Source organism: Lutra lutra, chromosome 4, assembly GCF_902655055.1.
Source record: "Lutra lutra chromosome 4, mLutLut1.2, whole genome shotgun sequence".
NCBI lineage: Eukaryota > Metazoa > Chordata > Mammalia > Carnivora > Mustelidae > Lutra > Lutra lutra.
The window spans coordinates 111,564,340-111,589,890 of NC_062281.1; the positions used below are offsets into that span (position 1 = coordinate 111,564,340).

General features: G+C 36.5%; 2 protein-coding genes across 6 annotated transcripts in view; one reads left to right on the forward strand and one right to left on the reverse strand.

Moving 5' to 3' along the window:
* Window positions 1–23,044, forward strand: LRRC39 (leucine rich repeat containing 39). Of its 2 annotated transcripts, none has more exons than XM_047728064.1 (9): window positions 1–117; window positions 4,429–4,621; window positions 11,147–11,252; window positions 12,281–12,437; window positions 12,992–13,128; window positions 16,561–16,706; window positions 17,430–17,582; window positions 18,778–18,917; window positions 22,386–23,044. In XM_047728064.1, exons 2-9 carry the CDS (start codon window positions 4,509–4,511, stop codon window positions 22,439–22,441), a joined length of 1,008 nt encoding a protein of 335 aa, XP_047584020.1. In that variant the 5' UTR covers window positions 1–117; window positions 4,429–4,508; the 3' UTR covers window positions 22,442–23,044. The 2 variants fall into 2 exon arrangements, with proteins under 2 accessions (XP_047584020.1, XP_047584021.1); XM_047728065.1 differs by lacking the exon at window positions 1–117 and adding an exon at window positions 2,998–3,014.
* TRMT13 (tRNA methyltransferase 13 homolog) overlaps window positions 22,667–25,551 on the reverse strand; it is a 20,964-nt gene continuing 18,079 nt past the window's right edge. For 3 of the 4 annotated variants that reach the window (XM_047728061.1, XM_047728062.1, XM_047728060.1), the window contains 2 exons: window positions 23,163–23,595; window positions 22,667–22,862 (listed from right to left, as the gene is read on the reverse strand). In XM_047728061.1, the coding sequence (XP_047584017.1) occupies window positions 22,667–22,862; window positions 23,163–23,595 (629 nt within the window). Of the gene's footprint in view, window positions 22,863–23,162; window positions 23,596–25,551 lie in introns of those variants that run through there. The other variant, XM_047728063.1, reaches the window with a different exon arrangement.

A 25,551-nucleotide genomic window follows, 5' to 3' on the forward strand; every position in this document is an offset into this window, starting at 1 on the left:
TACCAGTCTGACCAAGGATTTTAATCATCCCGGAGCCACACTGAAAACACTTCTCCCTGAAATCCTCTCTTAGCTGGTCATCACTAACTTAGACCATGTCAGCATCCACTGACAATGGTAAGTATTTTTCAAAAACATTTCTTCCCCATTCTTCACATGGAAAGAGATGGCTGATGACTTTACTGTGTCTGAATTTGCTAGAATGTACATCTGAATTTGGAATTGAACTTAAAAGTCTCTTGTGGGGTTTTATAGTCATGCATGTAATTGTTTTCCTCTGGAATATTGATTTCCCTAAAAGTTAGAAACATTTGTTTGTTTGTGGTATTTTTCCTTTCTTTCTTTCTTTTGCTTTCAGAAAGTGGACTCTCCCGGGTATGTCCTTGCCAAACTATGTGCTTTTCTGTTATGGTAATAATCAAGGTAGAGAACACAATTCTATGCTGGAAGGAGAAATACATACATCATTATTGAATTGTTTTCCTCAAAGGGAAATTGGTCGCTGTTGTAGGAAAGCTGATGGCTGAATGAAGTTCAGTGGCAAACTGAAATTTGAGCATATGAATGGTTATATATGTTTCAGAATGTATCTCCCTGATATGAGGAAGTGGAGATGCAACGTCGGGGGCTTGGGGGTAGGAAAAGAATAAATGAAACAAAATGGGATCGTGAGGGAGACAAACCATAAGAGACTCTTAATCTCACAAAACAAACTGAGGGTTGAGGCGGCGGGGGGGGGGGGGGGCAGTTCGGGAGAGGGTGGTGGGGTTATGGACATTGGAGAGGGTATGTGCTATGGTGAGTGCTATGAAGTGTGTAAGCCTGGTAGATTCACAGACCTGTACCCCTGGGGCTAAAAATACATTGTATGTTTTTTTTTTTAATTAAAAAAAAAAAGATATACACATTTACATGTAGATACTTGGGATATTTAAAAACGTTTTATTATGTGATAAATGCTTCAAACTTGCTAAAATCTGAAACAATAAATTGTAGGTTGACTATTATGTCCCCAGGGGTTTGGATTATCAGCATGTATATCCCAAGGTTTCTTGATGGTAAAAAGATCTTGCAGGCTGTTTCTGTGGAAACAGTGAATGCTTTGCTTAAAAATAAAGACCTTTTCCTACTAATATTCTGCATATTGTAAATTATATATCCATCCTTACGTTTTAAATATTTTTGTCCTCTGTAATAGAGTTATTTTGTCATCCCTCTCTGTCTCAGTCCATCTCACACTCCCTACTTTTAAGGAAATCAGCAATTTAGAGAAGATTAATAATGAAAAGCAATAATCTCTACCTCATTCTCTCTATTACTCTAGAAGTAAGCATTTTAACCATTTCAGGATTTAGTCTTCATTGGTTATCTCCATAGGTCCTGTTTTTTGTTTTGTTTTGTTTTGTTTTGTTTCAAAGGTGGTTATTATTTCTTACTAACTTTAAGCATTATCTATGGAACTTCATTGTGAAAGATGATGCTTAAGTTCACTTACACCTCCATCGAGTTACATCTTATTTTTAGTTTCTCCCTTGATTACCTTTATAACTTGAAACAAATGCTTCAATCTCTGATTCTTATTCTGTAAAATACAGTGTCTATGACTCCCCACTTTGAAGATGTGGCTCTTAGTGTTCTTTCCTTCTACTTCTCTATTTCCTTCTTCCACATTCTGTTTAAGTATTTATTTTATATTTTCTTTTTTTTTAACATATGGGTTTTTTTTTTTTTAAGATTTTAGTTATTTATTTGACAGAGATCACAAGTAGCCAGAGAGGAAGGCAGAGAGAGAGAAAGGGAAGCAGGCTCCCTGCTGAGCAGAGATCCTGATGCGGGGCTCAATCCCAGGACCCTGAGATCATGACCAAAGCCGAAGGCAGAGGCTTAACCCACTGAGCCACCCAGGCTCCCCTTATTTTATATTTTCAAGATGTATTATACTTAATACATTCTGTTCTTTAGCCATAAATAAGTCATCCTTGCTTTTTGATAGGTTGATTTATTTAAAATTTGATTTCCATCACTCAAAAAGAAACTCTGCAGTCACTCATTTGGAAAGCCCCTGGATATCATTTATTTTTCTCTATGGATCTACATGTTCTGAACTTTTCATATAAATGGGATCATACATGGTCTTTTGTGTCTGGCCTCTTTCACTGAGCACACTTTCATTCAAAGTTTATCCATGATGTAGCATGTATTGGTACTTACTCCTTTTTATGGCCCAATAATATTCCATTATATGGATATACCCCATTTTGTTTATCCATTTGTCCATTGATAGCCAGTTGTTTCCATTTTTTGGCTGTTCTGAATAATGCTACTTCAAATTTCAGGTAGAAGTTGTTTGGTTTTCGCCTTTTTTTTTTTTTTTTTTTTTTAGTAATCTCATGGTATATATTTATTGATATAATCTAAAAATTGTCTCCAGCTTTACTGAGATACAAGTGTAAGGTGTACAGTATGCTGATTTGATATATTGCAAAATGATTACCGCCATGGCATTGGTTCACACCTTCATCCTGTCACATGATTGCTTTTTGTGGTGTATGTAATAGAGGATTATAGTTCTGTGTCTTTGGATGAGCTTATACCTGCAGGTTCCTGACATCCTAATTACAACATGAAATATCCCCATCGCTTTAAGCTTGTTGAGCACCTCTTTCTGCTGATTTCCACCACATGGGTGCTTGTGTGTCTTTTATTTTTCTTTCACGGAGCATGTTTCTGAAGTGCATCCATGTTGTGTAGATCTCAAATCCCTTGTATGGGAATCATTGTGAATCATTACAGTATGTGACCTTTTGTATCTGGCTTCACTCATTAGGTTCTTTGTGGAGATGAAGAACTAAAAGAATTAGCAGTGAAGCTTGTGGAAAGAATTTGAAATTCCATAATGGGACAAAGGGAGTAGATGTTAAGATCTTGGCAGCAGACAAAATGGACTATGTTGTGACCAACAGAAGGGTCTGGGAGAGCCTTCCAATCGGAGCATATGCTGAGTTGGAAGGAAGGTATGGGGTGATCTGTGTACATCAAGGAAGCAGGGCAGGCACCATCCTGGGATCCTGGAGCCGCAGCCATGTGTCTCTTGGAAGAGCTGGTCTTGACTTCCACCCCAGCTAATTGCTATTGTTTGGCTTTCTTGAGTTTTGTTTTGTGGTTCTTGAACCAAACCTGCAGCACAGTTGGATGGATCCCCAGTTTTGAGGCCATTTCTTTCTGAAGCCTGACAGCAGGATATGGGTTCTTGCTGAACAAGAATTCCAAACTGGCTAGTTGTTTCTCAGTGAACATGGTTTGTTTCCTTTGTGAATGCCTCTGATGCTTTCCCTTGGGAAGGTGTCCTGTGCCTGACATCCCAAGATCTAGCTGTGTCCCCATGCCTTGGTTCTGTGTCAAGCCAGGTAGAAGTTTTTGTGTGAACATATGTTTTTATTTCCCTTGTGTATAAATCTAGGCATGGGTCTTTTTCTATTTTATACTTTCTTATTTTTTCCCATTTTTATACTAGACATGCCTCTTATAAACAACGCACAGGATTTTGTCTTTTATTTAATTGGACAGTATTTGTTTATTAACTTGCAATACTTAGTAATCAGGAAAATATAAATTTGTGACCATAATGAGATTTTATGCAGTAGTTTGTTAGTAAGGATGTGTATCAACAGGGACCCTTATACAGTTGTAGTAAGAGTATAAATGGGCACAATCACTTTGGAAAACAATTTGGCTCTATTTTATAAATTTGAACATTCACATATAGTATGATCCAGCAGTTCTTTCTAGGTATAGACCCGATAGAAACAATACCACTTGAGCACCATGAAAATAAGAACAAGAATTTTGGAAACAATATTGCTCATAATAGCAAAACCCTGGTACCCAAATACCCACATTCATTGGGACAGAAAAATTAAATTATGGCATAGTCATACATTTTGGAGATCATGGCATATCAGTATATGAAATGTTTTACTTTATGGAGCTATATAATTTCCCGTGATATGGATGTGCTATAATTTACTGATCGAAATTTATATTGTGGTGTGCCTGGGTGGCTCAGTAGGTTAAGCGTCTGCCTTTGGCTCAGGTCATGATCCCAGGGTCCTGGGATGGAGCCCTGCATCAGGCTCCCTGCTCAGTGGGGAACCTGCTTCTCCCTCTCCACCCACCCCCCACGTCCTCCCCCACTCATGTTCTCTCTCTCGCTCTACTCTCTCTCCCTCAAATAAATAAATAAAATCTTGAAAGAGAAAAAGTGTCCATGGCATAGTATTTTTATGAGGATTATTAAGTGAGAGATGATATGTAAGTGTATAAAATAGTCTTAGGAACATGGAAAGGGTACAATAAATATAAGCTATTATGATCATTTCTGGACCTAGTGAACATTCTGAAACACGTTTTTTTCTCCACTACAATTAGGTCCTTTTTGAGATGGCATCTGTGACTCAGCTATTCAGAACCTAATGAAGTTGGTGACTCTGTGACAATGTGGAGAAATCATGTCAGAAAATGCAGTTTGTACTGGGGCTGTCAATGCTGTGAAGGAAGTTTGGGAAGAAAGAATAAAGAAACACAATGAAGACCTGAAGCGAGAGAAGGAATTTCAACAGAAGTATGCTTTAACGTGTTTGTTATTTATATTCGGTGAAAATTCAGAACATCATCATTGTAGAAAAGGGTGCTTATTAAATGCCTTAATTGTTGAACTTGGTATTTCTACTTCCTGAAAACTCAAAATATAACTAAAGGGTACACCCGATTCAATTAAGTGTGGCTATGTGATGGTGGCCACAAAAAGTGCAAGTGTCCATATGTGAAAATAGTAGTTATTTTTAGGCCCTCAGAAGAGTCTGTTCCATGTTCCTCCAAGTTTGATTAGTATCATTGAGTCCAGTTTTCGGTGATTGCTTGTTCAATATTATATCCCCTAGGCAACATCTGACAAGAGAAGGTATGAGAGATTCTCACCTATTTGAATAGCCATGAGTTTCAGCCAGGATCTCTGTGGATCACCGGATTCCTTGATTTAGGCTGTACTTAAATAGTTTGGCTCTTATTTCCTCTGCGTTCTTGATATCTACCTATTTTCCTAATTGGATGTCTCCAAAACACTCTATTAATTTTGCAAGAAGAGCCACTTTCCTCATGGATCCCTATGATTCTCACCCACCAGAACTCTAAGAATCTAATCATTTTTTGTCCTTCAACATATATGAATATTGGCCCATTAATAATGTTATATGTCAATTATATCTAAGTGGGAAAAAAATGCTCCCGCATCAGTTAGCAAGTACCATAAAATTCAACTAGAAATGGCTTAAGGAATAGGGAAGTCCTGAGGTAAGGCAATCCCAAAGCCTGAACAGCTTTAAAGACTGCGTTTATTTTTATCACCTTCTACTGCTAATCTCCGTGTGTCAGTCTGGGCCTCAGGTTCTCCTCTGTCTGTGTCACAGGATGACTGGTCCACTTCCAGGCATCACAGCCAGGCATCATTATGTTATCAGAAGAGTGGAAACTATTTCTATTCCTTCAAGAATGAGGAAGCCTTTCTGAGGCTCTTTAGCAAGGCTCTCCTTCACCTCTCATTAACCAGAACTGGATCATTTGTACTCTCATAATCCAGTCCCCTTCTAGGGGAATGAGCCTGTATGCTTGGTTTAAACAAAATAAAATTTATAGCTGGTTACTGAGTGGGGCGGGGGGGGGGAATATAATACTTGGAAATAACAGCTATTCCCCCAGTAAAGAAGAGAGGGAAAGGTTCTTGATCAGCATTTATTTTGTGTCTATTCTCTGTACAAGCAAAAATCTGGATGGGGAGAGTCCATTCTTTTCAACCAAAGCCAATAAAAAAGATAATGATGCTGACAATGATGAGGGTAGCAGCTTTTTATTATGCGCTTACTGTTTTCTAGGCACTCTGCTAAGTGGTTTGTTTGTAGCATCTCATTTAATCTTCTGAACATACAGAAACAGAGTGTCTTAATGAGGATGGATTGCATTATGAGAGAAGGAAAATCAAAGTAACGTTTTCTTTTTTTAATTTTTAAAAAAGATTTATTTATTTGAGAGAGAGAGTGGGGAGGGGGGTGAGGGACAGAGGAAAATGGAAAAAGAGAATCCCAAGCAAACTCTCCACTGAGTGGGGAGCCCGCTGAGGGGCTTGATCTCAGGACTGTAAGATCGTGACCTGAGCCACAATTAAGAGTCAGATGTTTTACTGACTGAGCTGTCCCAGTCCCCCCAAAATAATACTTTCTAAACAAGAGATGTTAACTTTTTTGGGGTATTTGATCTGAGGCTGGAGTCATACTCCACTGAGTCAGATACTCAGACTTTTATCTTGTTGCTCGACTGTGCGTGGCTTCCTTTCCTAAAGTCACTTAATGGCCTCAAATGATACACCAACTGCAGCCACCATAGGTGATCCCAGCTTGCAGGAATTTGCACACACTACTGCTTCTGCTAACATCCCATTGATAGGATCCATATCTAACTACAAGGATGGCTAAATGAAGTCTTGTGCCCAGTTAAGTGTAGAGACTCAATTCTTGAGGAAGAAGAGGAGTAACCATCTCTGCCACACATGAGTGTTCATTTTTTCCCTTTTAAAGATGGAAAACCTGAGGGATGGGCCTAAGTAAGGTGTCAAAGATCACACTGCTAATAAATGCAGAACTGGTATTCATACCTAACCAGTCTGATTCAGGAGGCATGATATTTACCTCAGGGCTTTCCCTAGATTAGGCCTTTATATATAAAGCAACCCTTATGAAACCTATTATGTTTGTATGTTACAGATGTAATAAACTGGACTCTAGACTACTCTTAATAAATCCTATCTCTTTTTAAAACAGTGGGCAGATCAGGAATCCTTACTTGCTTCTAAACTCCCTAACTTCACCTATTACACATATTTAGTTAAGAACCATTTAATTGGGGCACCTGGGTGGCTCAGTCGGTTGGGCATCCAACTCTTCATTTTTGGCTCAGGTCATGATCTCAGAGTTAGGGGATCCAGTTCTTCATCAACTCTGAGATTCTCTCTCTCTCTCTCTCCCCCCCCCCACCTCTCCCTCTCCCTCTGACCTCCCCTGCCTCTCATGCACACTCTTTCTCAAATAAGTAAATAAATAAATAAGTAAATAAGTAAAATCTTTAAAAAGAAAATGATTTCAGCAACTTCAAATTCTCTCTGTGCAAAATAGGCAAGGGATAACAAGGTTAAGGACATAAACTAATGTTTCTTCTCTCAGCTAAAGGTGGCTAAAGATTTATTTCAAAAAGGCTAAAGTTTAAAAACAGAAATTGACCTCATTGTCTTTTGATGCCAAGCTGTCTTGAAGAAATTAAGCAGTTGGGTTAGAGTTGGTGTGGCAAATCTGAGAAAGCATTTAGAATATAATAAAAAGGGTTCACAGGAGGTAGAAATTTTCTATTTAAAATTGAAAGAATGTCCTGCTTTGACTAAGTAGTGGATAAATTACAGAATACTAAAGGTGAAGGAAATATTAGACATTATTTAATCCAAACCCCATTTTAATAGGGCAAGGCCCACATAGGTGGTAAGAGTTGCCCACAGTCACCAAGTTAAGTGATACATTCTAGACTTAGATCATAGAAATTCAGATCCAGAAAGAATTCAGGAATCATTATAGAGATGGAAAGAGACCAGCTGAATAATAGTTAGCTTCACTGTAAACTCATTAAGGACAGCACTTTTTGCATGCACAATGTGCAGCACAGCATTTGACATAGAATGGCTGCTTGATGAATTCTTTAAGTAAAAGTTTAGGGAATAAGACATCTGATTGCAGTTGTCATTAAATCCTGTTCTGAAATACAAAGATCTTTTTGGCAATTGACTATTCAAATTAATTAAACCTATGTTCTTTGATAACTGCTTATATTTCTTTATTATGTATCATTCTGACACCAAAATTACAAAGATTTCAATTCCAAATGTCTTCTTTCTCATTTTTCCTATACTAAAAGTTTTCTAGTATAGAAATAAAAATTTTGCAACCTTTTACCAGTTATTTTCATAGCTTGATATTATTCTTATGTATGTTTGCAATGAACCAAAAATCAATAGGAATGTGTTTTTAGAATGACAAAGGTTTTATGCATATTCATATCTGAAAAATGAAATCTGAATAAAATTGGAATGTAATTGTATATAACTTAACTCTGAAGTTGAACTGTATTATTTGAAAGTCGTTATAAAGTTATTAACTATCGGGGTGCCTAGGTGGCTCAGTAGTTTAAGGCCTCTGCCTTCAGCTCGGGTTGTGGTCTCAGGGTCCTGGGATCGAGCCCCACATTGGGCTCTCTGCTCGGTGGGGAGCCTGCTTCCTCCTCTCTCTCTGCCTGCCTCTCCACCTACTTGTGATCTCTGCCTGTCAAATAAATGAATAAAATCTTTAAAAAAAATAAAGTTATTAACTATCTATGGATTAGGTGTCTAATAAATGCCAGTCAAAAAGACAAAGAGCTACATCTAGTTGATGGCTCTAGGATGGCTGTGATCTAAACCATGGACACTAACAGAAGTAGGCAAGGATATGAAGAAATCGGAAGCCTCATGTGTTGCTGGAGGGAAGGCAAAATGGTACAAGCAATTTGGACATAATTTAGCAATTCCTAAAAAAAGTTAAAAGTAGAATTACAATAGGATGCAGCAATTCTACTCCTAGGACTATACCCAAAATAAAGGAAAACATATGTCTACATAAAAACTTGTTTACAAATGTTCATAGTGGCATCATTCATAAGAGCCAATAAGTGAAATTAACCCAAATGTCCATTAGCTGATGAACAGATGTGTTCATCATAATATACACCAACAAATGTGGTATATTCATGCAGTGGAAGATTCTTCTTCTATAAAAAGGACTATAGCACTGAAACGTGTTACAGCATGAGTGAACTCTGAATAAACTTATACTGTGTGGAAAGGCCACACATTGTATAATTCCATTTGCATGAAATGTCCAGAATAGGCAAATTCATAGAAACAGAAAGTAGATCATGGGTTGCAAAGTAACTGGGAAAAGGAGGAATGGGTGTGGGTTTATTTTATTGTATTTTTTTAAAATTTTTTTTATTTTTTTCAGCATAACAGTATTCATTATTTTTGCACCACACCCAGTGCTCCATGCAATCCGTGCCCTCTACAATACCCACCACCTGGTGCCCCCAACCTCCCACCCCCCACCCCTTCAAAATTCTCAGATCGTTTTTCAGAGTCCATAGTCTCTTATGGTTCACCTCCCCTTCCAATTTCCCTCAATTCCCTTCTCCTCTCCATCTCCCCTTGTCCTCCATGCTATTTGTTATGCTCCTGGACCCTCAACTCTATGGTCAACTCATCTTCGATAAAGCAGGAAAGAATGTCCACTGGAAAAAAGACAGCCTCTTCAATAAATGGTGTTGGGAAAATTGGACAGCCACATGCAGAAAAATGAAACTGGATCATTTCCTTACACCACACACGAAAATAGACTCAAAATGGATGAAGGATCTCAATGTGAGAAAGGAATCCATCAAAATCCTCGAGGAGAACACAGGCAGCAACCTCTTCGACCTCAGCCGCAGCAACATCTTCCTAGGAACATCACCAAAGGCAAGGGAAGCAAGGGCAAAAATGAACTTTTGGGATTTTATCAAGATCAAAAGCTTTTGCACAGCAAAGGAAACAGTGAACAAAACCAAAAGACAACTGACAGAATGGTAGAAGATATTTGCAAATGACATATCAGATAAAGGGCTAGTGTCCAAAATCTATAAAGAACTTAGCAAACTCAACACCCAAAGAACAAATAATCCAATCAAGAAATGGGCAGAGGACATGAACAGGCATTTCTGCAAAGAAGACATCCAGATGGCCAACAGACACATGAAAAAGTGCTCCATATCACTCGGCATCAGGGAAATACAAATCAAAACCACCATGAGATATCACCTCACACCAGTCAGAATGGCTAAAATGAACAAGTCAGGAAATGACAGATATTGTATTTTTAAACGTTTTTATTTTATTCCAGTTTGTTAACATACAGTGTTGTATTAGTTTCTGGTGTACAATATAGTGATACAAAAATTCCCTACAACACGCGAACCTCATCACAAGTGCACTCCTTAATCCCCATCACATATTTAACCCATCCCCCACCCACCTCTCCTCTGGTAACCATCTTGCTTGTTCTCTATAGTTAAGAGTCTGTTTCTTGGTTTGTCCCCCCTGCTCTCTTTTCTCCCCCCTTTGCAAATCTGTTTTGTTTCTTAAATTCCACATATGAGTAAAATCATATGATATTTGTCTTTCTCTGACTGACATTTCACTTAGCATAATATCCACATTGTTGCAAATGGCATGATCTCATTCTTTTTTATGGCTGAGTAATATCCCATATATATATGAGTATATATACACATATCTATGCATCTGTGTGTGTGTGTGTGTGTGTATACATACATATATACATACATATATATATATATATATATATATATATATATATATATATATACATGTATATGTGTTTGTGTATACACCACATCTTTACCCATTCATCAGTTGATGGACACTTGGGCTATTTCCAAAATTTGGCTGTTGTAGGTAATGTTGCCCTTCATATTGGTATTTTTGTATTTCTTGGGTAAATACATAGTAGAGCAATTGCTAGATTGTAGGGTGGTTCTATTTTTAACTTTTTGAGGAAACTCCATACTGTTTTCTAGAATGGCTGCACCAGTTTGCATTGTGCCTGGAGTTTTTTTGAATGATGAAATTGTCTTGGACCAGATAGTGATGATAGTTGAGTAACTCTATGAATATATCCAAAACCATTGAGTTGTATACTTTAAAAGGATTTATATGATATGTGAATTATATATATCTCAATAAAGCTATTACTTAAAAAATCTCTGGAGAGTTATGACACTTTCAAAACTTAAATATAGGACACTTATGATACTAATCATATTTATAATTCTTACAAAACAACTTATTTTCTAATTTCCAGATACTATCGATCAAATGATTGTTTTTGACGGATCACTTTTTATGTAAAAGTGAATGCTACCTGTGTATGTCATTATTGGTGAACTAAAATGTTGTTTTCTCTCTTAGGCTAGTGAGGATCTGGGAAGAACGAGTAAGCTTAACCAAGCTAAAAGAAAAAGTCATCAGGGAAGATGGAAGAGTCATTTTGAAAATAGAAAAAGAAGAATGGAAGGTAAGCTTCATAGAAGTAATATTCTTCTGTATTTTGCATTTTGTGGGATAGTTAAGAAAATGATTCTGAGAGTGTATGATTAAGTCCAGAATCGTTAGAAATTCTAATTTTAATAATACACCAAATGAATTTGGGCAACATGAACAACTGAAAAGAAATATAACTTAACATTTTTTTTGGTAAAAACTCAATCAGTTTGCTTCAACTCTGCCTAAACTTAAGTCATTTGCAATTTTTCTCCTATTAATCCTACTAGTAAGCAACTTCTCATTTTCCATAAAAAAGATAACCATCTGCCTAACAAAAATCATATAGCTTTTCCAAAACAAATACTGAGCTTAAAGTCCACAAAATGGAATAGGATATTCATCTTATTCAAGGTCTACTACCTGATTCATATTCTTTCTCATAAATACACACATGCAGTTGCTTGATTACATTAGTCATGCTCTGATTTTTATAAGGGTATTTATACTTTGGGTCAGTGTTTGTTTTCATACATGTAGGTATAGTTAGCTAGTGATTTATTTTCTCTGGGCTATTTTAGGTAAACAGAAAAAGGCATAGAGTTCAGAAAGGTTGAAACTCTTAAAACCTTTAAATAAAAAATATGTAAAAATCTTAGAAAATATTTCAAAACATAAGGCAAAGAGAAATTTGAATTATTGATTAAAATGATTTTTGTTTCTCTAACCACCACATTCTCATTTCCAACTACATATGTACTCTAAAAAAGTCTAATACAACAATATCTTTAGGAATTGATATATGGGTATGCACTAGTGACCAAAATACCTTATCTTTGTTTATTGTGATAGGGGTTTGAAGGTTTACTACACCTACCCACAAAGAAGAGGTCATAAAACTTGAAAGTAACACAAAGCACTTGGAAATATAACCCATTAAGGAAAAAATAATCCAAAAAACACAAATCAAGTAATATCTCTATAATTATATTTCAGTGTGACATGATACTAAAATAATTTAAGTAATATGGTAATTCTGTCATTTCTTTTACTTGAGTTTAGACCCTCCCTTCTTCTCTACTAAAACTACGTCAGCTACAGGAATGGCAACTTCATAGAACTGGTTTATTGAAAATTCCTGAATTCATTGGAAGATTCCAGAACCTCATTGTATTAGATTTATCTCGAAACACAATTTCAGAGATACCTCGAGGAATTGGTAAGGAAGATTGACTTTATTCCCTCATTTTTTCTGAGAATTTTTTTGATACATGGAATAATGACATCATTTTTACATAGCCCCGAGTCTTGAGAAAATTGTAGACATCTAAATTGAAGCTTTCAGAAGATCCAAGTTTCTGGGATTTACAGAAGCGATTTAAGATAAGATTTCAAGGCAAGAAAAGTCTCTTTGGAAACATTGTATATATTCTGGAAACAATGTCTTTTGTTCAGTTAATCCTCCTAGAAGAAAACAGGTTGAAGGTAAGAAAGATAGATTCCTTAGATGAGAAAAAATCCCCAAATGGAAAATTGGCCACAATATAGGAGATGAAACAAGATGAAAGAAAAAAAAAAAAACCCACACATTTTTTTGCTTATAGCACAGATAAACCCCCTTATTTTTAGAAGGGGCAGGACAGGAACTGGGAAAAGGGAAGAACCTGAGAAGTATGATTTGCCAATATGAAACTAGCAAGTAAGTTATGTTGTCATAACTGGAAACATTATTTTATATCCATCTGCTCTCTATTGTGTATTATTTTTTTGTAGGACTGCTCACTAAACTTCAAGAGCTGATTCTTAGTTACAACAAAATCAAGACTGTCCCCAGGGAACTAAGTCATTGTGCCAGCTTGGAGAAACTAGAACTTGCTGTAAACAGAGACATCTGTGATCTTCCACAAGAGGTCAGAAAGACATCAGTGTCTATGACTTTATTCTCCACCTACAACTGGTTTACTTCTCAACCGTGTGATCGCCAAAAATACACTAACGAAGCAATGCTATAAACTTTATTTCAGAAAATATTTAGTGATAATCATTTCCTATTACTATAACACGTATTTTTATTTACAGAAATACCTATTTAGCATAAAAGGTACTTCTATTATTGTCACAGTACAGACATCATTTATGATCTCCTTAAAGGCCAGAGCAAGAGTCTTCCTTATTTCTATTTCCAGAATTGAAGGCACAGCCTAAGTTGCAGTTGTTACTTAATAAGTGCTTGTTGGATAAATGATTACCACAAAGCACAGACAATGTGGTGATGGAGAATCTCTTTTGTTTACTACTTGGTGTTTATAGAGTGATCAGTGTCTGAGATAGAGGTGAAGTGGTAAGAAATGAGTTCTTCAGTATCAGAAAAGTGTTCCTTTGCTAGTTTCTTAATTTCTGCCAAGTAAAAGCAAAGCAATGGGTTTGCAGAGCCTTCAAACTTTGATTTGGTATGATGACTTGTTATTAGTAAAACCAAGCTGATCATAGAGATGTAGACACTTTCAAACATATTTCAAACATATTTAATGATCTTACAGTCAGCAAATTTCCAAGGTATTGACTTTGCAAGACGAAACGTAAGAAACATAGTAAGACGCAAAACAAAATAGCCTATTCCCTTCTCCCATTCTCCACTATTTTTTGTGAGAATATCACTTTTCTCTCCCACAGCAGTAAATATGTCACCAATTATTGTTGCTCTTGCAGATAAAGCATAGTTTCTACATTTATATCTGTCTCTTCTTTTAACAGTTCAACTTAATGAAACATATACACTTATTTATGATGAAAATGATGATCATGGGGACAATTTCTTTATAAGAGGGCAAATAAATATTTTATTTTGAACTTTTTTTAAAAAAGTAACATATAATGTATTATTTGCTTCAGGGCTACAGCTCTGTGAATCATCAGTTTTAACCCAATTCACAGCACTCACCAGGGCACATCCCCTCCTCAGTGTCCATAACCCAGCCACCCTATCCCACCCCCCAGCAACCCTCAGTTTGTTTCCTGAGCTTAAGAGTCTCTTATGGTTTGTCTTATTTTGAACTTCTAATTCCTGTGATTTTCTTTCTAGTATTGGCTCCATCACTAAAAATGCTGTATGAATTTGGGCAAGTCTATTAACCTGTGTTTGCCTTAATTTTTTCACATAAGAAATAGGTTTTATTGGGGGCACCTGAGTGGGTGATTCAGTTAAGTGCCTTCGGCTTGGGTCATGATCCCAGGGTCCTGGGATGCAGCCCCGTATCTTATCGGGCTCCCTCCTCAGCAGGAACCCTGTTTCTCCCTCTCCCATCCCACTGCCCCTGCTTGTGTTCCCTTTCTCACTATGTTTCTCTCTGTCAAGTAAATAAATAAATAAAATATTTAAAAAATACATTTTATTGGAACAAATACTAAACTGAGATCTTAAGCCTGAGATTACTTCCAAGTATGCCTCCAAGTTAGCTGGGTAGCCTTGAACTCACCACTTTCTATAAGGTCTCCATTTTCGCATATGCAAAATAAAGACTTATTATAATGTTAATATCTTTTCATATAAAATCAAAGCGTTCTAGTAGGACTGAGAAATCAGTAACAGGAGGAGACTTATCTCTCAGCCACTACATTGCACATACTGTATACACACAAACATATTTACGCCAATGTGAGAACCTTTTTATACTCCATTCTAAACCATTGAAAATTTTTAAAGTCTGATGAAAGATTTTGAAAAAATGTTTTATTTGTGACTTGAATTCTAAGGCTGGACAAATGTTACCTACTAAATGGAAACCTCCTGTTTTTTGCATTGCCCACAAAACACTGTATTTGTGCCTTTTTGTATGTGTGATGTTAAATATATGGAACAAATCTTAACATTCCCTGAGATAAAAATAAAACAGAACTTGCCTAGATAAATGGAAATTCTTTTGGAAAAGTTAACTGAGTTCTCACATTTTGAAACTTATACTACAGTGTTATACAGAAAGTTTAGAAATTTTGTGGCTTTAGGTCCATGAAAACTTGAGTGCACATCACACATCATTTCTAGTTACATGGCCTCTCTCAACCACTTTGTCCATAAAACAGAAATAAGATATTTATCTTAGAAAGTTGATGAATAAACTAGAGTTGTAAGAATCAACATGAATACACTGAAACACTGATATTAAGAGAAAAAAGCAATTTCAGGGATGTAGAGTTTCATAATCTTCAAATAAAAATACTAACTTCTGTTTGTGAAAACATATAATAGTGATTACAGAAAAATATATAAAAACATATATTTACGGGGCACCTGGGTGGCTCAGTGGGTTAAGCCTCTGCCTTTGGCTCAGGTCATGATCTTGGGGTCCTGGGATCGAGCCCCACATCAGGCTCAGTGGGGAGCCTGCTTCCCCCTCTCTCTCTGCTTGCCTCACTGCCTACTTGTGATCTCTCTCACTGTCAAATAAATAAATAAAATCTTAAAAAACAAAAAAACCCCATTATTTACATATGTAATGAAAACAAGAAAGCATGCATAGGAATAATAAATACCAAATTCAGGAGAGGGGTTCCCTCTGGAAAGGAAGAAGGGAGGAACACATAGAAGGCAGTCAGTCATATCAATATATTTTCTTTCTTCTTTTTTATGGATTTATTTGAGAGAGAGAGAGAGAGTGGAGGAGGGTGCAGAGGGAGAGAATCCCAAGCAGACTCCCCACTGAGTGTGGAGCCCAGGGTGGGGAGGGTGGGGAAGTGGGGGTTGGAGGTTGGGGAGGTGTAGTGGGCATCTCAAGACTGATGAGATCATGACCTGAGCCGAAACCAAGTCAGTTGCTTAGCCGACTGGAGCCATCCAGGGACCCCTCAATATATCTTCTTTCTTAAGCTGAGCACACTGGTATTTGGGATGTTATGCTTAATAAATTTCCATTGATGTTTTCATTGAAAAAATAAAATTACCCAACAGTAAGTGCTATGTTTGAGATAGCATATTTAAAGGATCAGGTACAAAAAAGAGGGTTCAATAAAGATAAGTATTATTTTGAAGTTTGGGTTTTCCCATACAAATCTCAAATGCAGGATGAAAGGAAAATGCAAACACAAGCAGGTTCTGTAAAGGCTGGATCTTGGGTATTTGGAAGATAAATTTTCTTTGAATAGATGAGCTTTCTATAAGAGTTTTTCAATTCTGTGGAGGTTATTTAGATTTATTTTTATTTCAAAGTTATTGTGGATGACTAGGACTAAGAAAAGCCCAAGCATAATGTGAACATTCGTTGATGTGAAACAGCTCTACCAATGTGAGTGTTCTAGTAGTTTACATTGCGGACATTCATTTTGAAAACCCTTGCTTGCCTCTTCAGCTCAGCAATTTGTTAAAGCTTACGCACCTTGATTTGAGTATGAACAACTTCACTATAATCCCTCTGGCGGTGTTGAACATGCCTGCTCTCGAATGGCTTGACCTGGGAAGCAACAGACTTGCACAACTTCCTGATACTATAGAAAGGTAAAGTATATGATTTTCTGTGCTATTAGCAGATGTGTTGAAGCCATCCATAATAAATAACAGATGAAACAAAGGGGAACCCAAGTGTAATCAATCACAAGAGATCCATGTAGTACTAAATATGCTACTTTTAAACAATATTTTCATTTACTTAAATATAAGGGCTTTGGAGAGAAAAACTGGCTGTCTGACTTCAACGTGTTGACATGAATACGTGCAGTAACATTACTTAGTGCATGCCAGGCCCTCTGGGATTTACAAATGGAAGAGGAAACTAATGTAGAGATGTTAGCTAAATTGCTCAAGATCGCACTATAGTGTGAACCTAGGCAGCCCAGAGTCCAGGCCCAGAGTCCAGGCTGTTTGCCATAATGCGTACTTGTCTTGCCCAGCTAGGCAGATTAATAATTTCTGAATTTTCTCCTAACCCTCTAGGTCAGACTGGATAATATTTATAGTCATTCTTTCAGAAATCCCATGAGAATAGTGAAGAATTATAAAATGTGTTGGTTTCCTTTCTACCACTACATGCTGAGAAGTGTACTGTAGGGATTAACCCTCCAATGCAGTTTCCCTAATAATCAGGTAATGTGAAGTCAGTTAAGTCAACTGGTACACCGGTTAAAAGAGATGTTATGAAAAATGACATTTGTTTCTTTTTAGGTAGTAAGAACGAGGGTTTTCATATCATGTATGATTAATCGCAAAACCTCTTTTAATTAGAATGCAGAGTCTACATACATTATGGCTACAACGGAATGAAATAACATGCTTGCCAGAAACAATCAGCAATATGAAAAATCTGGGTACTCTTGTTCTCAGCAACAATAAACTGCAAGATATTCCAGTGTGCATGGAAGAGATGACCAATCTGAGGTAAAAGTTGTAGGCATAGAACTGACCTGTTCCTTTCTGGCGGCAGAACAAAGTAATATAGAGAAATTGTTATTAGTAGATTTGAATTCTCATTCATATGAATGAATACATTTAAAAATTTTTCCAACTTTGAAATCCTATAATTTATAAGTAGGGTTCATGTAATACTGGCCAAAATTACTCAAGAAAGAATCCTTGAAACAAAAGTCATACTGGGATTGTGAGCTTTTAGGAATGCACTCGGCTGGTGACATTTTTATGAAAATCATCTTTGGAACTGGTAACAAACCTCATCTATAAATAAAAATCAAAAGCATAAAAATAGTGCTTATTTTCCTTCTAAGTGACTACAGTGGACACAGGCAATTATGTTACAGATAGAATAAATAAAACGTTATTACTAAGTTATTTGCTCTCAGAACTCCCTCAAATGTCTCCCTTCCAAAATTTTGTTTCCTGACAGAGAACACAAGATATGAGAATTCACATCAAATCCCACAATTCCCATAACAAAATCATTCATCCATTCATTCATTCACCTATTCAGGAGCTGCTGAGTCCTGTACCTGATGAAGATACAGTGATATATAAGACACAAGTCTATATAATATGCAGAAAATTCAAGGTCATAGCATTAATTGTATATTTGAAATGCACTGGAATTGCTCTGGGAAGCTAAACTTCATATTAAATACATGCAAGGGACCAATAGTCACTTCGATAAGCTTTAACAATGAGTTGTCTAAAGCTAGTGTTTTTTTTTCCCTTCTCGAAAAGAAACTTAGATTTTTTTTTTTTTTTAAAGATTTTATTTATTTGACAGACAGAGATCACAAGTAGGCAGAGAGGGAGGCAGAGAGAGAGGAAGGGAAGCAGGCTCCCGGCTAAGCAAAGAGCCTGACGCGGGGCTCGATCCCAGGACACTGGGACCATGACCTGCGCCGAAGGCAGAGACTTTAACCCACTGAGCCATCCAGGCACTCCGAAACTCTTAGAAGATTCTTAAGATTTATTACATTTTAACAAAATGTTCGGTTACTGAAATCAGTTTTTAAAAAAGTAATTTAGGTGCTCGCTTCGGCAGCACATATACTAAAAAAGTAATTTAGTATATTACCATTTGATCTTTCTCCAGGGAAATAAATGTACACTTCTATGGCATCTATAAAAATACTGTTTTTTGGTGAACTACTAGGTTTGTCAACTTCAGAGACAACCCATTGAAAGTGGAAGTAACACTTCCTCCCAGTGAAAGCGCAGAAGAAGAAGAGGAACAGGAATTATTTGGCCTTCAGTTTATGCATGCATATATACAAGAGTCCCGGAGAAGAGCAGGTATGGCTTTTTTATATAATACACATCAAATATTTGATAGAGGAATGTGTGTGTGTGTATATATATATATATATATATATATATATATATAAATTCCTTTATGGATTTCTCATTCCATTTTATCTTTTCTGTCAAATTTTGTCTCTTGGTCAACATTGTGGGAGGAAAAAACTGAAATTCCAATCTGTTCAGTTTTGAGAAAGGCTTGGAGAGAAGTTGTAAAGGTATTGAAAGTTCTTCTAGTGGTGACAAGAAATAAATTTTTCTTTAGCCAAATACTTGAAGCACAACCAAGTGAATGAAGATGTTACTCTTTTATTTTTTATTAAGATTTTATTTATTCATTTGAGAGAGAGCACATGCGGGGGGGGGGGTTGGGAGAGAGGGGGAGGGAGAAGCAGACTCCCCGCTGAGCAGGCAGCCAGCAGGGCTCCATCCCAAGAACCTGAGACCATGACCTGAGCCAAAGGCAGATGCTTAACCAACTGAGCCATCCAGGTGTCCCTGAAGATGTGATTCTTAAAGCTTCACTACCTCATTCTAGCAGTTTGTCATATATTTCATTACCTTCCCTGTCATTTCCTCTTTTTCTATAGTCCACAAATAGCAATACAATTATTTTGCCTAGGAATGAGAAATATTAAGAGAACATAGATTTTTAGCCAATAGTTAAAATGTGAGGTTTTGATATATAGATTTCAATCATTCAGTCTCCGATAATTAAGAATTAAACCACTTTTTCACTGAAGGAAAGCCTTTAACTTAAACCAAGATTAGAAGAGACCAAAGAGATAATTCTATTAATAAAACTAATGAAACAATAGTACAGTAATAGAAATCATAGTTTTATAATGCACTAAAACATAAAGAGTTTTTGAATCAAAGTCCAAATATACTTTATCTTCACATAGTTGCTTTGGGGAAGGAGTATAATCCAAGCAAATGACAGTGTTTTAGCTAGAATAAATCATTTTTTACTAACATCCAGTGGCAGATATTAGGAAATGGTCATCTGATCTGTGGTAGCAGGTTACAGAAACAACAGCAAGGAAATATAGATTGGGGGACAAGTTAAGTTACAGTTTGGGGCCTTGTTTGGGGTATAAATACATAAAAAACCAGGTAGTAGATAGAATTGGTGAATGAATGATGGGAAATGAGAAGACCCCAAGATTAATCTGTTTTTGGTTAGAGCAACTGGAGGATGGTGATGCTGAGATGAGGTGGCAGAAGTGGAAGATGAGGAAATCTGACATAGTTGTGGGACATGTGGGAAGAGGTAGTTGTTTGGATGAATTTGAAAGTTCAAGAAGGGGTTTACTGTCCCTGTAAATTTGGCAGGTCAAGGAATAGCAATATACATATCCCACATAGTTACTTTCTTATGGTATCTTAAGGGAAATAAGTTTGGGGAAAACAAGAATCTTGGGGCGCCTGGGTGGCTCAGTGGGTTAAGCCGCTGCCTTCGGCTCAGGTCATGATCTCAGGGTCCTGGGATCGAGTCCCACATCGGGCTCTCTGCTCAGCAAGAAGCCTGCTTCCCTCTCTCTCTCTCTCTCTCTCTCTCTCTGCCTTCCTCTCCGTCTACTTGTGATCTCTGTCAAATAAATAAATAAAATCTTAAAAAAAAACAAAAAAAAAAACAAAAAAAAACAAGAAAATTGACCTATAGCTTGTTGAAGGACAAGCTCATCTGTCCATAAAGTACTTGGTACCATTGTCAGAAACATCATGAAGCTAAATGGGCCCAGGACTATTATAATTATTGAGTGTATGTGTATGTTTTGTGAAACATAATTGAGATTATGCCTGTTGTAGAATATTTTTTCTTCCCTGGCATAAATTGTTAAATGATGCAAAACAGATTTAATGACACAAATTAGCATTGCCTGACCCAATAAAATCACGCAAATTATCAAATGATGTATACTACCTTTATTTATGTTCTCTTGATTGGGCAGCATGAATAATGAACTTGAGAAATAATCCAAACTATCTTACTTTAATAATATTTGGCACAGAACTTATAAAAAGAGAACAAAGTTATAACTTAAGCAGAGATAATTTTTTTTTTTAAGATTTTATTTACTTATTTGACAGAGAGAGAGAGAGAGATCACTAGTAGGCAGAGAGGCAGGCAGAGAGACAGGAGGAAGCAGGCTCCCCGCTGAGCAGAGAGCCCGATGCGGGGCTCAATCCCAGGACCCTGAGATCATGACCTGAGCCGAAAGCAGAGGATTTAACCCACTGAGCCACCCAGGCGCCCCTTAAGCAGAGATAATTAAACCAAGTTTGCCTATTTTTATTAAAAATAGATTTGTGAATTAGTATTACTAATGTATTTATTGAGTACTTACACTGTGCTTGGAGCTGTTTTCAGTATTTTACACGTGTCATCTCATTTGTTACAACAACCTTGTGAGGTAGGTAGTATTATTATTATCTTCATCATCCTCAGTTTAAAAAGGGAAATTGAGGCACAAAGAGATTAAGTAGTTGTGCAAGGTCATACACTGAGATGGTAGGGAAGGATCTGAACCTAGGTAGTCTTATAAAACATAGGAGATTAAAGTGGAAAAGCCAGGAATTCAAAATGCGTTAGGCTTCTATTTTACAATTCATGTGATCATAAGTCTATATATAGGATAAAAAAGTTACCTAAGAATATCATTATAGTATTTAAAATTATTAATTCGGATCTTTGTCTTGGCAAAGGTACCAATGATTAAGACAATTTTTACAAATAAAGACAGAAATACATGAAGTATAACATGAAGACAGTAACAGTTCTTACTATATGTTTGGCTTAATATTTGCTTGTGCATAGAAACTGCTTATACATTAAATAAGGCCTAAGTGTGAGGTGGTTTTTGGTTTCATTATCTAATTTCCATTTTATTCCAAATTATTTTCTCAAAAGGAGAGAATATACTTATAATTGTGCTTATATGTATAAAAATGTCCTTTTAAAAGATGTGATAATTAACTTCAGAAGTTATTTCAAGTTTCAACTTAATTTGTGAATGAGGTTTATAAGTTATCTTTTTGGAAGTTCTAACTTGATAATTATTCAATTAAAAAAATGAAGTGAAACAGTTTATTTCCCTTGAAAACCTTCTCTTCAGTTTTGCTGTTTGTCATGGATAAATTCAGATAACACATAAATACATATATGGCTCTGGTAATCTGAAGGTGAATTCATTAATGATTGTGAACATCTCTGAATTTCTTTGCATTAGGAATAAAAAAATCACAATTGATTATACTTTCCAGATTAGAATGGACAAAAAAACCCATATATAAGTCAAGTTCTCAGACAGGCCCTTGGTACAGACAATTGATCATATACATCTTGAACTTGAGAAGTAAAAAGTATTAAATAAAACCAAAGGACAATAAATTTCCAAAATTAATACAAATAGAAAGCTAATGTGCTAGTTGTGTATTGATGTGTTATGTGTGTTTCAGATAACCAAGTCAACTGTTCAACTACTTTACCAATCTCTGTAAATACTGATGGATAATATAACTCAAGATGCCCTGCTGAAGAGAATTACTTTGAGAATTTGGTGAATTTGCTAACATTTGGACTTCTAAGTAAAAAACAAAGCTATTACCAAAGTTCAGTGAGGCCACAACATTTTTTAAAGTTCACATCTCTACTACGTAAAGTATATTTCATTAATATAAAAATACAACTAAAAAAATTTTGTTTTGGTGGAAGACAGATGTTCACAATTTCTTTTCCATTAAGCAGTTGTTTCTGGTGATGAAGAATGATTTGGTAAAGCAGTTAACAATACATTTTCCAAAGACACCAGAGGATCTGTATAATACTGTAAAGCAGGACTGAATCCTTTCTGCTGTAAATACTCGACTCGGCCTTGGTCAATCAGCAATTTACAAAGATGCCCTATTTTCTTCTTCTCTTCAACAGTAAGGAACCTAAACCGAATAAATACAAAACATTGTTAAAATTTGTAAAAGTTTACAAAAAGTTATTTTAGTCACTACTATGTATTGATAAGTTCTGAAGTAACCTGCAATATACTAGGTGCTCCATCCCATGCTTCCAAAAGACGTTTTATTTATGCCACAATAAAAGTGTATTTTAATGTATTCTAAAATTGGATGGTAAAATGCATTTTCATGAACAGATTCCTGGGGACATTTATCTAAAAAGAAAGTCCAGCAATAACAAAACATTTCTGCCCTGGTATCATGCATTTTCAAGAAGTCACTTACCCAGGCGCACTCCCACTGCTTTCATCTGTGATTCGGCATCCCCCATCGTCATGCTCTTCACTGTCATCGTTCTGCTCATCTTTTCTCTTTGTGCTGAGACTGGAGGCTTCCAAAGATGTTTTTCGCATCCCACAAGTCGCCCAACTACTCATTCGCTGGAAGTAGTGGAATTCCACTGCTCCAAGGCCTAGAGCCCTGAAATACTCTTTGCCCACATAATGTCTCCAATCACACCTGTGGTGACAACAGAGTGCAATAACAATGCCAGCCACAGGGCTCCACTTCTCTGGGACATTTTTCTCATTTCCTTTCTTGGCCACAGTGTTAATTTCTTTTCCTGTTTTATCATTCTTTATGCGTTTGGCTAAAGGTTCTTCATTCCTTTCCTCACAACTGGCAGCATAGGTTTCAACCAAACATCGTAATGCAAGATCTGCAAACACAATTATGTGGCCCCCCCAAACCACAGCATCTTTAAAAATAAGTATTTTTTACATTTATTCAGCAGTATGGTTTCTAAAATCCCCAAAACAAAAAACCTGTTTAGCTTTATACTTGTAAGAATTCTTCCATGAATTATCAATTTTGCTCATATTTGCCGTTTTCTCATTAGCATCTCATTTTCACTGATTTATTCTACATCCCCCCCAAAAATGGCTAAAGCTTAAGTTCTACAGTCTGTAAAAACTTTTAGTCCAGCTAATCAACTTGGCTCTCATTTCTCCTACTCTAGCTGAGGAAACGACTTGAATAGGAAAAAAATCACTGATCTATCTACACTTATATTCCAGGAAGTTTTGAGCTTAAGAAACCCAAAGGAAGAATGGAGGGAAAAGGCATCTGCTTAGCATCTGCTTAGACTGATGTTAGGTGTCAGTCCTGAAACATAATATTCACAGCAAATCCTGAGAAGCTGAAGAGTTGGTAAGAGGGAGTCATTCTGTGAAAAGTAGGCCTCACTGAGCAGCCTTATGTACTTGTGCATTCATTAACTACTGAATGCCTTTTACATGCAAGCTTTGTGAATGTAATGATGACTATATACATAAACGTCCAGGTAGATGTATTCCACTTTCAAAAGAGTTTTAAACTTAAAAGCTAAACAAATAGATTTTTTGATGACTATGACTATTTCCCAGTGAAGACTGCTCTATGGTTGATAATACTGGGAAGACCCCAAATATATACTGTAAAACAAACAAAAAACCCCAGAAAACATATTTTCTGTCTGATTAGGCCAGCATGCTGTGCCTATTCAATCAAAAACATATTTTGAAATTTTATTACCCTAAGATGTCACCAGTGACTATTAAATGACTTAGTATTTTACTAGCAAATTTAATTCAATATATGAGTTGAAGTCAATAAACACTGGGAGAAAGGGATTTTCATAAACTATTATTAACTGACAAAATATATTCAAGTTAGTTTTATTTATATTGGACTTAAGTAAATGAATTTCAGAAATGTGAATAAAACAGAAAAATTATTAGAAGAATGAAGTTATTTTAGAATCAGGAGGAGCTTTTAACAATCTATTTTAACCCTTCCTTTACAAAGAACTTAAAGGACAAAATGACATACCAAAGAAAGGGACTAGGAAACACAGCAAATTCGTGGTCAAGATTATTCACTCATTCATGGAAATGCTTACTGTTTCTATTATATGCCAACCGTTGTGTTAGGAACACTCCCTGTGTGCCAAAAATTCACAGCATAGTGGGAGAGCTAGAATTATATAATAGACAACTAAAATATCATAAAGTAAAGATATGTGGATGGGATTATGATAAACAAAACTTGAAGGAAATCAGAACTTGACACAGTACAGTACATGGGAAAAGTACACAGGATTTCCTTTTGCTGACCAGCAGAGCTGCAGGCAGGAAGCGTCAAAGGCTGGAAGGCAGGGGCCAGACTGACAGCCGGTCGTCCTCTTAAAGAGCTTAGACTTTATGCTCTAAGTATTAGGAACTATTGAAGAGTTTAAGACATATTAGGTATGGGGGCGCCTGGGTGGCTCAGTGGGCTAAAGCCTCTGCCTTCGGCTCAGGTCATGATCCCAGGGTCCTGGGATCAAGCCCCGCATCAGGCTCTCTGCTCATTGGGGAGCCTCCTTAACCCCTCTCTCTCTGCCTGCCTCTCTGCCTGCTAATGATCTCTATCAAATAAATAAATAAAAATCTTTAAAAAAAAAAAAAAGACATATTAGGTATGTAGCCAAGAGGTCTAAATATTTATAATTAAAGAACAGGTAGTGAAAGGAGACCACGAGATAAAGAAGGGCATAGATGTAGTAGAAGAACCAGGAAAGAAGAATGTCACAATAGAGAAGGAAGGAAAATTTCAAGAAGGGCGAGCAACCAGGATGCCTGGCTGGCTTAGGCTG